Source organism: Ranitomeya variabilis, chromosome 2 (assembly GCF_051348905.1).
Source record: "Ranitomeya variabilis isolate aRanVar5 chromosome 2, aRanVar5.hap1, whole genome shotgun sequence".
In the NCBI taxonomy this organism is placed as follows: Eukaryota; Metazoa; Chordata; class Amphibia; order Anura; family Dendrobatidae; genus Ranitomeya; species Ranitomeya variabilis.
In genome coordinates this window covers 1113806461-1113823953 of record NC_135233.1, presented here as the reverse complement: position 1 = coordinate 1113823953, position 17493 = coordinate 1113806461, and the positions used below count along the sequence as shown (strand labels likewise).

The following is a 17493-nucleotide window of genomic DNA, read 5'->3' as shown; positions in this document are numbered from 1 at the left end:
ATAGGAAGGGGGGGGCTCTCTGGCCTCTTCGCTATCTTCGCTCACACTTCACACAGACATCAGATGGACAGCTGATATGTGAGTAACACGTGTTTCTTTCTTCAACCATGCTCTTAACAGAGACAGACACCATTTACCATTCAGGATCCCAGGAAAGATGGGGAACAAACTTTGATGGATAAATGGTCAATCTCTTTGTAACTATTTCATCTATGCTATGTTTTGCTGCAATGATTCTTTTTGGTGGACACTCCAATGAACTACTAGTTTTTTTTTTATAAGAAATATCAAGTACATTTTGTTTAGAGTATCGCATCTGGTAAAGAGTCCTGAATAAATAAATATACAAAATAAGTATATTTAACATTTTGGCGAGCCAGCCATACCTGATTTTTTTGTGCTATTTTGCGTGGATTTCCTTCTGCTTGCACACGGGGGAAGAAAGAAGAGCTTTGCTAAACGTCAGTTGTACAAGTTGTCAGGAATTCCAATATGATACTTCAAGTCACAAGGATCAGACAGAACCTACGAATGAGGACTAAGAGTTTCGAGATGGATTGACAAGTACCAGAAGTACTACAAGTGCCAGACGTGCTGAAGATAGACATGCTGATGACCATAGCCCAGCGTTGTCCAACAAAGGAACTACAAGCTGTCATATTTCAAAAGGTAAGAAAAATTGATGTTACTTCTTTTTCTAAGCAAAGTAGACTGAGATTTAGGTCTTTAGATGAGCCTAACTTAGAAGTCTTTTGGCTTTCCTTATATGCAGAATGTGAAATGGAAAATCTAAAGTTAGATTCTAAGCTGGTGTCCTTCAATACAGAAAAAGAGAGAAATTGAAAAATATTTTGCAGTTGGTAGACGTACAGTACAGACCAAAAGTTTGGACGCACATTCTCATTTAAAGATTTTTATGTATTTTCATGACTATGAAAATTGTACACTCACACTGAAGGCATCAAAACTATGAATTAACACATGTGGAATTATATACTTAACAAAAAAGTGTGAAACAACTGAAATTATGTCTTATATTCTAGGTTCTTCACAGTAGCCACCTTTTGCTTTGATGACTGCTTTGCACACTCTTGGCATTCTCTTGATGAGCTTCAAGAGGTAGTCACCGGGAATGGTTTTCACTTCACAGGTGTGCCCTGTCAGGTTTAATAAGTGGGATTTCTTGCCTTATAAATGGTGTTGGGACCATCAGTTGTGTTGAGCAGAAGTCTGGTGGATACACAGCTGATAGTCCTACTGAATAGACTGTTAGAATTTGTATTATGGCAAGAAAAAAGCAGATAGTCTATTCAGTAGGACTATCAGCTGTGTATCCACCAGACTTCTGCACAACACAATTGATGGTCCCAACCCCATTTATAAGGCAAGAATAATGTAATAGTGTAGATACTAGCGCCGGAGAAAACCCCCTGTTTTCTAGTAGCTCCCTTTCAAATGCCAAGCTGTCAAGTGCAAACTTGCCACCTTAGGATGATGAACTGGGCCTTGGGAGAGAAGGTTCGGGAGATCCGGCAGAACCCATGGATTGGAGATGGACATTCTCATCATCCAGGAAAACCAAGGCCTTTTTGGCCAGAAGGGGGCAATCAAGATTATGTGAGCCCCGTCCTCCCGAATCTTCCTCAGCACCGCTGGAATCAGAGCAATAGGGGGAAATGCATACGCTAGTTGATGGTTCCAGGGTATCAGGAACGCATCCAGGGAAACCGGGTTCCCCCACGGTGTTACTGAGCAAAAAGTATTCACTTTTTTGTTCAGATGGTTTGGGAAGAGGTCTATGCTTGGTGAGCCCCATTTTACCGAGATTTGATTGAACACCGACTGACTTAGCTCCCATTCCCCTTGCCTCAAGCGGGAGCGACTTAAGTAGTCTGCTCTGAAATTGTCTACTCCCTTTATGTGCAGGCCCGATAGAGATTGAAAGTTGCTTTCGGCTATGTGGAAGATTGAGCTGGTTATCTCCATCAGACTCCGAGAACGGGTACCCCCTTGGTGATTCAGATATGCTATCACCACCTTGTTGTCCGACATAATTCTGACATGGTGAGACCGAAGGGGCCCCAGGAACTCTAAGAGTGCAAATTTGACTGCCAACAGTTCTTTCATATTGGAGGACGCTTTTTTCAGATATGGAGCCCAATTCCCCTGAGCTAACAGGTCGTTCAGGTGAGCCCCCCACCCGCTGGGACTCGCGTCCGTTGTCACTACCCGAGATACAGGAGTCACCCACGGGATTCCCTGAGAAAGATTGCTTAGCGAAGTCCACCAGCCTAGAGACCGAATTGTGTTTAGCGACAAAACGAGCTGACCTTCTAAATTCCCTTTTAGAGAGACTTCCTCTGACAAGATTTGCCATTGAAGTTCCTTTGAGTGTAAGTGAGCCCATTGGACTGCCGGGATGCAAGCCGTCATGGATCCCAGGAGGGACATCGCTTGGCGCAGTGTTATGGAGGGATTGTCTCGCCTTCTGGATACCAGATTTGTGATGTTCTGTATTTTTTCCCTTGGAAGGCGACATTCTTGTTTTATAGAGTCCAGAGTGAGACCCAGGTACTCCTGGATCTGGCAGGGTAACAATCTGGATTTCTTTAGGTTTATTAACCAACCTAGTTCTTCCAGAGAATGTCTGATTGTTTTTAGCTGTTCCTCGCAGTGTTGTGGAGAGGAACCTATTATCAAAAAGTCGTCGAGGTATGGTACTATCAGGGTATCCTTCTCCCTCAGGTGAGCCATTACCTCTGCAACTATTTTTGTGAAGACCCGCGGAGCTATAGCCAACCCGAAGGATAGGGCTAAGAATTGAAAATGGTATACCACTCCCCTTATATAGACCGCTATTCTGAGGAATTTCTGATGATTTTCGTGAATAGGGACGTGGTAGTAGGCGTCCCTTAGATCCAGGACTACCATGAAACACAGTGGAAACAACATCTTTATTGAGGTTTTTATTGTCTCCATCTTGAACGGCTGGATTTCTAAGAATTTGTTTAACTCTTTCAGATTCACAATAGTTCTGAATGAACCGTCCGGCTTCTTCCTCAGGAACAGAGGGGAGTAGCACCCTTGACCTCTTTCTTGTAGGGGAACTTCCATGAGAACCCCTTTGTTTACCAGTCCCATGACTTTTTTCTAATGCCAGCTGCTCTTCCTCCGAAGATCTTAGAGAAGTCGTCCTGAACGAGGGGTGAGGGGTTTTTTGAAATTTCAATTTTAGTCCGGATCTTACTATGTTCAAAACCCAAGGACTGTTGGTAATCTTTTCCCAGGCTGAGGCGAAGAGGGCAAGTCTTCCCCCCACCTGGGGCAAGCATTCATTGTGCGTTTTTTTTTATTGTCGTTAGGGTTTTTGTTGAAGATGAAACCCTTGTTTTTGTTTCGCTTGTCGTCCCACCTATCTTGGTTTTTTCCTGGCTTCCTTCGGAAGAACCTCTTGCTCCGAAAGGGCCTTCTGTATGAAGGGAAGCCCAGGGAGGGAAAAGATTTATTTTTATCCCCTGCTTTTTCTAGTATGTCATCTAGAGTGGGCCCGAATAGGAACTCTCCTTCACAGGGAATTGTACATAATTTAGACTTGGTCTGGAGGTCTCCAGGCCAACATTTTAGCCAGAGGGCCCGCCTTGCGGCATTAGAAAACACCGCCGACCTAGCGGATAATTTGATTGAGTCCGCCGAGGCGTCTGCTAAGAAGGCGGCAGCTCCCCGCATAACGGGCAACATTTTTAGAATTGAGTCTCGGGAAGACCTGTTTTTGAGTTGGCTTTCCAATTGGTCTAGCCAAACCATCAGGGAGCGGGATGTACAAGCGGCAGCGACTGCTGGTTTAAGGCCTCCACCAGCCGCTTCCCATGAACCTCTGAGGAAACCATCTGCTTTCTTGTCCATTGGATCTTTCAAGACCCCCATGTCCTCAAACGGAAGGGCATATTTTTTGGATGCCTTGGCGATTGCCACATCCAGTTTAGGTGCCTTATCCCAGTAGGAACAGGACTGGTCATCGAACGGGTATTTCTTTTTTGGAGTGAGTAGCGACTTCCTCACAGGCTTTTTCCACTCTTTTTTAATCAAAGATTGGATTTTTTCATTGAGGGGAAAGGCCCTTCTCTTTTTCTGGTCAAGCCCTCCGAACATTATGTCTTGGACGGATCTTTTGGGGTGAGGATCTGCCAGCCCCATAGTGTTCCTAACGGCTTTAACAAGGCTATCAGTTTCTTCTATAGGAAAGCAACTACGGCCCCCCGAGGAAGATGAAGATGATGATGAGGATGAGGAGGAAGAATTAGATGAATCTGAATCCATATTTTCCCCTGAATCACCCGATTCAGGAGATGGAGATCTGTGTTTAGTCTTCCTTCTCTTTTTTCCCCCTTTGAGGGATTTAAAGGTTTCCTCCACCTGGACTTTAATCAGGTTTTTGAGACCTGCCGCAAACCCGGGAAGGCCTTCTGACACTGTCTGCTGAATACAAATACTGCACAGTCGTTTGTCCCATGAAGATGGAAGATCTTCTTTGCATAGGGCACATATGATATGTTTAGTTTTACTTGCGCTTTTTCCCTATGGTAAAAGACAAAGATAGATTCTCACTATCGCTAACATTCACGGAGATCACTCACCACCTTATGGACCCATAAATACCGGTTGGGCACGATCCGTGTTTGCTTTAGAGCCGGACACAATGCTGGATTCTTTGCTGCGTAGTGATCCAGAACGCCCTCCAGTAGAGCCTTGGTGCCCTTTCTGGGTCCGTCGCTGCTTCTGCTGCTGCTGCGGTGTTGGTTGTGGAGATGCCCTGGGCAGGGGAGATACCTGTTCCACATCGCTCACTGGTGAGCATTGGCCAGACTCCATTTTAGAAGCGCTTTTGCCCCCAGATGCCCTGCTTAAAATAGCGGTGGAAGGCGCCATTTTTTTTTCCGCGCATGCGCAGATCGCCTTGCGCATGGAATCCCGCGCCTGCGCAGATCGTCCGGGCACGAAATCTTGCGCCTGCGCATTCTCCAGCAGCCACGCAGGTGCTCTGGGCGGGGATCGCAGCGCTTGTGCGCACGCAAGCCCCTGCCGCTTGAAAACACGACTGTTCCCGCGCGGGCGCAGATGGGGCAAGATGGCGGCGCACTTACTACACGCTGACTCCACGGAAACTCCCGGGAGCTCAGGCTGCAGACTGACGCCAGGGAGCCACATCGCTCCTATCCATAGAGCGGACCCTTGGACACGGCTGCTGCTGGTGAGTCTTCTTAGAGAGGCGGCTCCTGCCACCTCTCTCCGCGCACCCTAAAAAGACCTACCAGCCCCTAGCGGTGGCGCTTCGGGTCATCACATCTAACCGAGGCAGGGGGGCCCCCGCTGCCTGGATCGGCTGATTGGCCCCGGACTCCCACGAAGAACTTTTCCTCTGACGGAGGTGGATCTGTAGGTCTCCCATCAAGGACAGGAAACCAACTGATGCAGGAGAGAGGTACCGCCTTTTTATCTGTAGGTTTCCTGTCCTTGGTGGGCGGATCCCCTCTCTCTCCGTGGTGCCGTCATGGGCGTCAGAGAAAAAAATTCCTCCACGTCTGGACAGATTGGGAGTCAGACGGGAGGGAAAATGGCCATGTTTGAGGGCCACCATGATGGAGCGAGATTATAACCACCACCAGTTGCTCCTCTGTTCATGAGGAACACGGCCGTAACCTGAAGTATAGTATACAGGCCACCCTGGAAAACAACAAACTTGTCACGCGCTCCCCCCTCAGAGAACCTGTCAGGCAAAGCAATCTTCGGCTCCACTAAGGGTTGCCTGAGAGTCATGGTGCTCAAACCTGAGGTATTAGGGTGCTGTAAAACGACAATGCGTAGATCTGCCACCTCCAGGCTGAGCTGTTGCAGTGGCAATGTCAGAACAGTGATAGGAGTTTGCTGAGTGGAGAGTTTACCTTTGTAGTAGGGTAGATACCAGCCCTGGTGAAAACCCCCTATGCGCTAACAGCTGCCTTTCAAATTCCAGGCTGTCAAGTGTAAACTTGCAACCTGCGGATGTTGTATTGGTCCCTGGAAGAGGAGATCCGGAAGTACCCCATGGGTCTGAGATGGACATCATCCTCATCCAGGAAAACCATGCCCTTTTTGGCCAGAATGGAGCTATTAAGACTAATCGAGCTCTGTTCTCCTGAATTTTCCTCAGAACTGCTGGTACTAGAGATATTGGGGGAAAAAGCATAAGCCAGCTGGTGGTTCCAAGGAATCAGGAGTGCATCTAATGCTACTGGGTTCCCCAGTGGTGTTATGGAGCAAAATGTGTATACTTTTTGTTCAGATCGTTCGCAAAGAGGTCTATGTGTGGCACTCCCCACCTCTCTGAGATTTGGTTGAATATGGCCGGGTTTAATTCCCATTCCCCTTGTTTTAGGGGGGAATCGACTCAGAAAGTCTGCTTTGCGATTGTCCACCCCTTTATGTGAAGGCCTGTCAAAGACTGTGTTCTTTTCCGCTATCTGGAAGATTGATTTTGCCACCCCAATTAGAGATTGGGAAAGGGTACCCCCCTGGTGATTCAGGTATGCTACCACCACTCTGTTGTCTGATATTACTCTGACATGATGCGAGTGAAGGGGATTTATAAACTCTAAGAGTGCGAACTCGACTGCGAGAAGTTCCTTCATGTTGGAAGATACACCCTTTAGGCTGTCTGACCAGACCCCCTGAGCTATGAGATCGTCCAGATGGGCCCCCCACCCACTGGGACTTGCATCTGTGGTCACTATTTTTGAGACCGGGGTTACCCAAGGGACGCCACGAGACAGATTGTCCCATGACATCCACCAATCTAGGGAGAGTATTGTGTTTGGAGACAAACTGAACGACCTTCTAAATTTCCTTTTAGAGAAACTTCTTCCGACAGAATTTGCCATTGAAGATCCCTTGAATGAAGTTGAGCCCATTGGACTGCAGGGATGCAAGCCGTCATGGATCCCAGGAGGGACATTGATTGACGTAGGGATATGGAGGGTAGATCCCTCATTCTGGACACCAGACTGACCATCTTTTGTATTTTTTCAGAAGGAAGGCGGCAATCCTGCCTGACAGAGTCCAATGTGACACCCAGATATTACTGAACTTGGCATGGTATCAACTTGGACTTTGCCAAGTTCACCAGCCAGCCTAGGTTCTCTAAGGAGTGCATGACCTATTTTAATTGTCTCTCGCAATGCTGAGGAAATCGTCGAGATATGGCACGATTAGGGTGTTCTGCTCCCTTAGGTGGGCCATTACCTCTGCTACCAGTTTGGTAAAAACCCGAGGAGCTATGGCTAGACCGAAAGGGAGGGCCGCAAATTGGAAATATCTTATCACCCCCGCGATGTGGACCGCAAATCTGAGGAATTTTTGATAGTCTTTGTGAATAGGGAAGTGGTAATATGCGTCCTTCAAGTCTAGGACTGCCATGAAACAAAGTGGAAACAACATTTTTATTGATGTCTTTATTGTTTCCATCTTGAACGGCTGCACATTTAGATACTTGTTTAGACTCCTCAGATTTATAATTGTCCTGTAGGACCCGTCTGGTTGTTTACTTAAAAAGAGGGGGGAGTAACATCCTTCTCCTGTTTCTTGGAGGGGAACTTCCAGAAGAACTGCTTTGTCTGCCAGTCCCATTATCTCCTGTTCTAGCGCGAGCTGTTCCTCTGCTGACGATTTCAGAGATGTTGTCATGAAGGAGGGATGAGGAATTTTGCGAAATCTTAGTTTTAGTCCCAATTTTATTATGTCCAGTATCCATGGACTGTTGGTAATTTTTTCACAGGCTGAGAGAAAGAGGGACAGTCTTCCCCCAACCTAGGGCAAAAGTTCATTGGGCGGCTTTTTTGTTGTCGGTGGGGTTTTTGTTGAACATGAACCCCTTGTTTTTATTATTATCATCCCATCTATCCTGGTTTTTACCCGGCTTCCTACGGATGAACCTCTTGTTTCGAAAGGGCCTCCTGTAGGAAGGATAAGCGAGGGTGGGGAATGATTTCTTTTTATCCCCGCCTTATCCAAGATGTCATCTACAGTGGGGCCGAATAAAAATTCTCCTTCGCAGGGGATGGTGCATAATTTGGATTTTGTCTGGAGGTCCCCTGGCCAACACTTTAGCCAAAGAGCGCGCCTAGCCAAGTTAGAAAAAGCCGCTGATCTAGCAGCTAGTCTGATTGAGTCCGCGGAAGCATCCGCTAGGAAAGCGGCAGCTACCCGCATTACTGGCAAGGTGTTTAGCATAGAGTCCCGAGAAGACCCATTTTTAATCTGAATCTCTAGTTGGTCAAGCCAGACCATTAGGGAACGGGATGTACACGCAGCGGCCACTGTTGGTTTTAGCCCTCCCCCAGCTGCTTCCCATGAGCTTTTTAGAAATGCATCCACTTTCTTGTCCATGGGATCCTTCAGGACTCCCATGTCCTCAAATGGAAGGGCATATTTTTTGACGCTTTGGCGATAGCGAAGTCTAGCTTGGGAGCCTTTTCCCAAAAAGAGCAGGACTAGTCATCAAAGGGGTATTTTCTCTTTGGTGTGAGAAGGGCTTTCCTTATGGGCTTTTTCCACTCTTTTTTTAATCAAGGCCAGGATTTTTTCATTAAGCGGAAAGGCCCTCCTCTTTTTTTGCTCGAGACCCCTGAACATAATGTCCTGTACTGATTTCTTGGGGTGAGGGTCCGCAAGCCCCATAGTGTTCCTAACTGCTTTAGCAAGGCTATCCGTCTCTTCTATGAGAAAGCAGCTAGGACCCACGGTGGAAGATGAAGATGATGAAGAGGAAGAAATAGAAGTATCTGAGTCTCCCACTTCGCTATCCGTGTCACTGGACTCAGGTGTTGGGGATCTGTGCCTGGTTTTCCTTCGCTTTTTCCCCTCCTTGTAGTAATCGAAATGTGTCCTCCACCTGGTTTTATATCAGGGTTTTGAGGTCTGCGGTGAACCCGGGAAGCACCTCACATACCGTCTGCTGAACACATGAGCTTCACAGTCTCTTTTCCCAGGTGGAGGGGAGATCCTCCCTGCAGAGGGCACATACTTTATGCTTAGTTTTGCCTGAGCTCTTCTTCCCCTAGGAAAAAAAAAGAGACAAATATAGGCCCTTATTAACCTCTAACATTCACGAAGATCACTCACCAACTGGAGGACCCATAAGTACCGGTTGGGGATGGTCTTTATCTGGCGTTGGCTTATCCCTTGTACCGGACGCTGTGCTGGATACTTTGCTGTGTAGCGATCCTGAGCGTCCTTTACCGGTAGCTTTCTGGTGTCCTTTTTGAGGCCTCCGTTTTTGCTGCTGCTGCGACTGCGGTGGAGACCTGGATAGGGGTGATCCCTCCAGGTCGCTCACGATGGCAGGGGGACGCTGGTCGAGCTCCATAGGAAGCGTTCGACCTGGGGCTGCTCCCTTTAAGGGTCCCTTTCCACTTGCGAGATAAAAAACGGTCCGTAATCTGGACCGAAAAAACGGATGGAACGTATGCGATTGTCATGCGAGTGTTATGCGAGTGCCATGCGATTTTTTAATCGCACCATCCATATGACATCAGTATGACATCCGTATTGCTGTCCGATTTTTACGCACCAGTGTCCTTTGAAAAGCCGGCAATTCAGCGCCGTGTACAGTAAAATCACACTGACAGGTTAGAATAGAGTAGATATATGCACATAGAATGGGTATATATACAGTGGGGCAAAAAAGTATTTAGTCAGTCAGCAATAGTGCAAGTTCCACCACTTAAAAAGATGAGAGGCGTCTGTAATTTACATCATATGCAGACCTCAACTATGGGAGACAAACTGAGAAAAAAAAATCCAGAAAATCACATTGTCTGTTTTTTTTATCATTTTATTTGCATATTATGGTGGAAAATAAGTATTTGGTCAGAAACAAAATTTCAAGATTTCTGGCTCTCACAGACCTGTAACTTCTTCTTTAAGAGTCTCCTCTTTCCTCCACTCATTACCTGTAGTTATGGCACCTGTTTAAACTTGTTATCAGTATAAAAAGACACCTGTGCACACCCTCAAACAGTCTGACTCCAAACTCCACTATGGTGAAGACTAAAGAGCTGTCAAAGGACACCAGAAACAAAATTGTAGCCCTGCACCAGGCTGGGAAGACTGAATCTGCAATAGCCAACTAGCTTGGAGTGAAGAAATCAACAGTGGGAGCAATAATTAGAAAATGGAAGACATACAAGACCACTGATAATCTCCCTCGATCTGGGGCTCCACGCAAAATCCCACCCCGTGGGGTCAGAATGATCACAAGAACGGTGAGCAAAAATCCCAGAACCACGCGGGGGGACCTAGTGAATGAACTGCAGAGAGCTGGGACCAATGTAACAAGGCCTACCATAAGTAACACACTACGCCACCATGGACTCAGATCCTGCAGTGCCAGACGTGTCCCACTGCTTAAGCCAGTACATGTCCGGGCCCGTCTGAAGTTTGCTAGAGAGCATTTGGATGATCCAGAGGAGTTTTGGGAGAATGTCCTATGGTCTGATGAAACCAAACTGGAACTGTTTGGTAGAAACACAACTTGTCGTGTTTGGAGGAAAAAGAATACCGAGTTGCATCCATCAAACACCATACCTACTGTAAAGCATGGTGGTGGAAACATCATGTTTGGGGCTGTTTCTCTGCAAAGGGGCCAGGACGACTGATCCGGGTACATGAAAGAATGAATGGGGCCATGTATCGTGAGATTTTGAGTGCAAACCTCCTTCCATCAGCAAGGGCATTGAAGATGAAACGTGGCTGGGTCTTTCAACATGACAATGATCCAAAGCACACCGCCAGGGCAACGAAGGAGTGGCTTCGTAAGAAGCATTTCAAGGTCCTGGTGTGGCCTAGCCAGTCTCCAGATCTCAACCCTATAGAAAACCTTTGGAGGGAGTTGAAAGTCCGTGTTGCCAAGCGAAAAGCCAAAAACATCACTGCTCTAGGAGGAGATCTGCATGGAGGAATGGGCCAACATACCAACATCAGTGTGTGGCAACCTTGTGAAGACTTACAGAAAACGTTTGACCTCTGTCATTGCCAACAAAGGATATATTACAAAGTATTGAGATGAAATTTTGTTTCTGACCAAATACTTATTTTCCACCATAATATGCAAATAAAATGATAAAAAAACAGACAGTGTGATTTTCTGGGATTTTTTTTTTCAGTTTGTCTCCCATAGTTGAGGTCTACCTATGATGTAAATTACAGATGTCTCTCATCTTTTTAAGTGGTGGAACTTGCACTATTGCTGACTGACTAAATACTTTTTTGCCCCACTGTACATATATACATGTCAGTGAGACACCTATATATGTATATTTATATTTAATGCAGCGCTAGATAGCTTAAAAGCCTCTAATTCAATTGCCGGCTTTTTCCTTTTCCTTCACAAACCCGACATGATATGAGACATGGTTTACATACAGTAAACTATCTCATATCCCCATTTTTTTTGCATATTCCACACTACTAATGTTAAGTGTGTATGTGCAAAATTTGGCCGCTGTAGCTGCTCAAATAAAGGGTTAAATGGCGGAAAAAATTGGCGTGGGCTCCCGCGCAATTTTCTCCGCCAGAGTGGTAAAGCCAGTGACTGAGGGCAGATAAAAATAGCCTAGAGAGGGTCCATGGTTATTGGCCCCCCGTGGCTAAAAACATCTGCCCCCAGCCACCCCAGAAAAGGCACATGTGGAAGATGCGCCTATTCTGGCACTTGGCCACTCTCTTCCCACTCACGTGTAGCGGTGGGAAATGGGGTAATGAAGGGTTAATGCCACCTTGCTATTGTAAGGTGACATTAAGCCAGATTAATAATAGAGAGGCGTCAATTATGACACCTATCCATTATTAATCCAATTGTTTGAAAGGGTTAAAACACACACACACACACACACACATGATTTAAAAGTATTTTAATGAAATAAACACAGCGGTTGTTTTAATATTTTATTGCTCTCTCAATCCATTTGCAGACCCTCGCTTGGCAAAACAATAAACGCACAATATACATACCTTCTGATGTCCTATCACGTCCCATGAGGTAATCCATCTGAAGGGGTTAAAATAATTTACAAGCAGGAGCCCTGCAAATGCAGCTGTGCTCGTGCTTGTAATTCCGGCGAATGAAGGAAATGTAGGTCAATGACCTACATTCCCTTCAGTCGCGGTGATGCGCCCCCTGGTGGATGTCCTCATATGACCTGGAGCGTGGGAAAAAGTTACCAGGCTGCAGTTCATGAGAACATCCAGCAGGGGCGCATCACCGCGACTGAAGGGAATGTAGGTCAATGACCTACATTTCCTTCATTCGCCGGGGAATTACAAGCACGAGCACAGCTGCATTTGCAGGGCTCCTGCTAGTAAATTATTTTAACCCCTTCAGATGGATTACCTCGTGGGACGTGACAGGTCAGCAGAAGGTATGTATATTGTGTGTTTATTGTTCTGCCAAGCGAGGGTCTGCAAATGGATTGAGAGAGCAATAGAATATTAAAACAACCGCTGTGTTTATTTCATTAAAATACTTTTAAATCGTGTGTGTGTGTGTGTGTGTGTGTGTGTGTGTGTGTGTGTGTGTGTGTGTGTGTGTGTGTGTGTGTTTTAACCCTTTCAAGCAATTGGATTAATAATGGATAGGTGTCATAATTGACGCCTCTCCATTATTAATCTGGCTTAATGTCACCTTACAATAGCAAGGTGGCATTAACCCTTCATTACCCCATATCCCACCGCTACAGGGAGTGGGAAGAGAGTGGCCAAGTGCCAGAATAGGCACATCTTCCAGATGTGCCTTTTCTGGGGTGGCTGGGGGCAGAGGTTTTTAGCCACGGGGGGGCCAATAACCATGGACCCTCTCCTGGCTATTAATATCTGCCGTCAGTCACTGGCTTTACCACTCTGGCGGAGAAAATTGCGCGGGAGCCCACGCCAATTTTTTCCGCCATTTAACCCTTTAATTTAATAGCTAGAGCCCCCAAATTGTGCACACAGACACTTGTTACATTAGTGAAGAGGAATATGTAATAAAAAAAAGGGATATGAGATGGTTTACTGTATGTAAACCATGTCTCATATCATGTCGGGTTTGTGATGGAGAAGGAAAAAGCCGGCAATTGAATTAGAGGCTTTTAAGCTATCTAGCGCTGCATTAAATATAAATATACATATATAGGTGTCTCACTGACATATATATATATATATATATATATATATATATATATATATGTATATATACCTATTCTATGTGTATATATCTAATCTATTCTAACCTGTCAGTGTGATTTTACTGTACACCGCACTGAATTGCCGGCTTTTCAAAGGACACTGGTGCGTAAAAATCGGACAGAACTCGCATGGTGCGAGTGCTGTGCGATTTTTTTCTCGCACCCATTGACTTGCATTGGCGAGTCTCGTCCGAGAATCGCAGCAATACGCAGCATGCTGCGATTTTTTTCTCAGCCGATCCAGATTTTTCTCAGTCCGATTTCGGGTGAGAAAAAAAATCGCAAAAGAAAAGACACCTATTAAATAACATTGGTCCGAGTGCAATCCGATTTTTAATCGGATTGCACGCATCCGTTTTCCTCGCAAGTGGAAAGGGACCCTAAGTAGCAGTAACTTGTCCCCCTAGCCCGCGCTGTTTAAATGCCTGCGCATGCATGGTGCCTGGTTTCCCAGACGTGCATTGCGCCAATTCTCGCTCGGGTTCTCGCGCATGCGCAGTGCCACCGAGAACATAATTAACGGCGGGACCGCCCACAAAATGGCGCCGCACATTGATGCTGGTTCCCGGAGCCCCGTGAGCCCCAGCCAAGGCAGACTGATGCCGGGGAAGCAGCTACCTCCTCCTCCTCAGAGAGACCACTCCGGGATGCCACTGCTGTATATATATATATTTTTTTTCCCTTACCTGGAGAGGCGGCCGCGATCCTCCTTGCCACCTCTCCTCGCACACCCTAGAGGCTCGCTGACCCCAGCTGTGGCGCCTCGGGTCAAGGCAGGGGGACCCCTGCTGCCTGAGTCGGACTGATTGGCCCCGGAATTCCCACGATGAGGTAGGTCTTCTGTAGGTCTCCCATCAAGGACAGGAAACTGAACTGATGCGGGAGAGAGGTACCGCCTTTTTATCTGTAGGTTTCCTGTCCTTGGTGGGCGGATCCCCTCTCTCCGTGGTGCAGTCATGGGGGACAGAGAAATATAGAAGAGTTTACCTCTCCACTCAGCAGATTATAAAAATATAGAAGAGTTTACCTCTCCACTCAGCAGATAATAATAGAAATATAGAAGAGTTTACCTCTCCACTCAGCAGATTATAGAAATATAGAAGAGATTACCTCTCCACTCAGCAGATAATAATAGAAATATAGAAGAGTTTACCTCTCCACTCAGCAGATAATAATAGAAATATAGAAGAGTTTACCTCTCCACTCAGCAGATAATAATAGAAATATAGAAGAAGAGTTTACCTCTCCGCTCAGCAGATAATAATAGAAATATAGAAGAGTTTACCTCTCCACTCAGCAGATAATAATAGAAATATAGAAGAGTTTACCTCTCCACTCAGCAGATAATAATAAAAATATAGAAGAGTTTACCTCTCCACTCAGCAGATAATAGAAATATAGAAGAGTTTACCTCTCCACTCAGCAGATAATAATAGAAATATAGAAGAGTTTACATCTCCACTCAGCAGATAATAATAAAAATATAGAAGAGTTTACCTCTCCACTCAGCAGATAATAGAAATATAGAAGAGTTTACCTCTCCACTCAGCAGATAATAATAGAAATATAGAAGAGTTTACATCTCCACTCAGCAGATAATAATAAAAATATAGAAGAGTTTACCTCTCCTCTCAGCAGATAATAGAAATATAGAAGAGTTTACCTCTCCACTCAGCAGATAATGATAGAAATATAGAGGAGTTTACCTCTCCACTCAGCAGATAATAGAAATATAGAAGAGTTTACCTCTCCACTCAGCAGATAATACAAATATAGAAGAGTTTACCTCTCCACTCAGCAGATAATAATAGAAATATAGAAGAGTTTACCTCTCCACTCAGCAGATAATAATAGAAATATAGAAGAGTTTACCTCTCCGCTCAGCAGATAATAGAAATATAGAAGAGTTTACCTCTCCACTCAGCAGATAATGATAGAAATATAGAGGAGTTTACCTCTCCACTCAGCAGATAATAGAAATATAGAAGAGTTTACCTCTCCACTCAGCAGATAATAGAAATATAGAAGAGTTTACCTCTCCACTCAGCAGATAATAATAGAAATATAGAAGAGTTTACCTCTCCGCTCAGCAGATAATAGAAATATAGAAGAGTTTACCTCTCCACTCAGCAGATAATAATAGAAATATAGAAGAGTTTACCTCTCCGCTCAGCAGATAATAATAGAAATATAGAAGAGTTTACCTCTCCACTCAGCAGATAATAATAGAAATATAGAAGAGTTTACCTCTCCGCTCAGCAGGGAGATGATCTCTAAGGTGAAGTCTATGATTCTTCTGGAAATGTTGTTCTCTTCTTCGTCCATGTCTGGTTCGTCATTCGGGGATAAATCTTGGTGGTGTGAATGGATCTGGTTCTTCGGTGTCTTTATGACAGGAGGCTGTAAATCATACAAGGACATCGTCAGTCACATACAGATCTGACCTCATTGCACAGTGACATTTACAGATTATTAATAGGTATTTTACACCTGTCCATCAGGTGAGACTTTCCACCTGTGAGGACCAGGCTTGTGCTTTCCAACATCTTATAAAGACATCTGAAGCCTGGGTTCCTTATGGCCTTCATGAATATAGGAAGTCCGTGTAGAAGTTTAGGGGCCTCTAATATGATGGCACTAAGCAGAATCCATACTTGCATAACTAGTAAAGTCTCTCCCTGTATCTGCGCGGCTTCGTCACATCCCTAAGTCTTTGCCTCTTGAGAACCTGTCCACTTGGAGAACACTATTTCAGAGGTGATCTGTGGGTGAATATGATGACGTTGCTGCTCGGTTCTTTTACTATAAGTAAATAAAACTATTTCCTCCGCTGAGATTTCCAGCCCTCAGTTCCAAGTGTGTGCACGGAGCGGCGTCACTCACCGCTCACTATACCGAGCACTGGCTGGAAACATGCACGGCACACAGCCGGCTCTATACCGCATCTGTACAGACATCACCAGTCACTGAACCTCCAGGGATGATGTGGACGGAGTGAGTGACCTGGTCAGAGACGTTGTCCTCCAGCCATTACTGGAGCATGTTGGGGTGACACAGTCTCTCCAGCACCAGATACCAGAACATCCATCCTCCAATCGTTTACATTATATACAGCGAGGTCAGCAGTATACAGTATACACCCAGAACAGTGCAGGACGTATAAAGAGCCGCCGGGGGCCGGTAATAGCAGATCGCTGTATATACTATGTTCCAAATTATTATGCAAATGACATTTTTCTCAGATTTTCCTAAATGGTCGGTGCAAATGACAGTCAGTCTAATAAAAGTCATCACCCGTTAGATTATACATCGAATTTTATTGAAGAAACCTCCCAATGATAACAGTATAATCTCCGAAATGAATAAAAACTGAAAATGCACTGTTCCAAATTATTAGGCACAGTAGTATTTCTAAACATTTGATATGTTTTAAAGAACTGAAAATGCTCATTTGTGGAATTTGGAGCATTAGGAGGTCACATTCACTGAACAAAAAAGTTATTTAACTCCAAAACATTCTAACAGGCCAAGTTACATGTTAACATAGGAGCCCTTCATTGATATCACCTTCACAATTCTTGCATCCATTGAACTTGTGAGTTTATGGAGAGTTTCTGCTTGTATTTCTTTGCATGAAGTCAGAATAGCCTCCCAGAGCTGCTGTTTTGATGTGAACGGCCTCCCACCCTCATAGATCTTTTGTTTGATGATACTCCAAAGGTTCTCTATAGGGTTGAGGTCAGGGGAAGATGGTGGCCACACCATGAGTTTATCTCCTTTTATGCCCATAGCAGCCAATTACTCAGAGGTATTCATTGTCATGCATGAGATGATTTTGTTCCTGAAGGCACGTTTCTGCTTATTAGACCATGGAAGAAAGTTGTCAGTCAGAAACTCTATATACTTTGCTGAGGTCATTTTCACACCTTCAGGAACCTTAAAGGGCCCTACCAGCTGTTTCCCCATGATTCCGGCCCAAAACAGGACTCCTCCACCTCCTTGCTGTTGTTGCAGCCTTGTTGGGACATGGTGGCCATCCACCCACCATCCACTACTCCATCCATCTGGACCATCCAGAGTTGCTCGACACTCATCAGTAAACAAGACTGTTTGAAAATTAGTCTTCATGTATGTCTGGGCCCAGTGCAACCATTTCTGCTTGTGAATACTGTTTAGGAGTGGCCGAATAGTAGGTTTATGCACCACAGCAAGCCTTTGAAGGATCCTACACCTTGAAGTT

General features: G+C 45.3%; 1 protein-coding gene across 1 annotated transcript in view; it reads right to left on the bottom strand.

Annotated features, from left to right (window-relative positions):
- The window catches only part of LOC143808890 (uncharacterized), a 65905-nt gene that overhangs the window by 40696 nt on the left and 7716 nt on the right, over window positions 1-17493 (bottom strand). The window contains exon 2 of the mRNA XM_077292067.1: window positions 15501-15653. Coding sequence (XP_077148182.1) covers window positions 15501-15578 — 78 coding nt within the window. The 5' untranslated portion in view covers window positions 15579-15653. The remainder of the gene's footprint in view (window positions 1-15500; window positions 15654-17493) is intronic.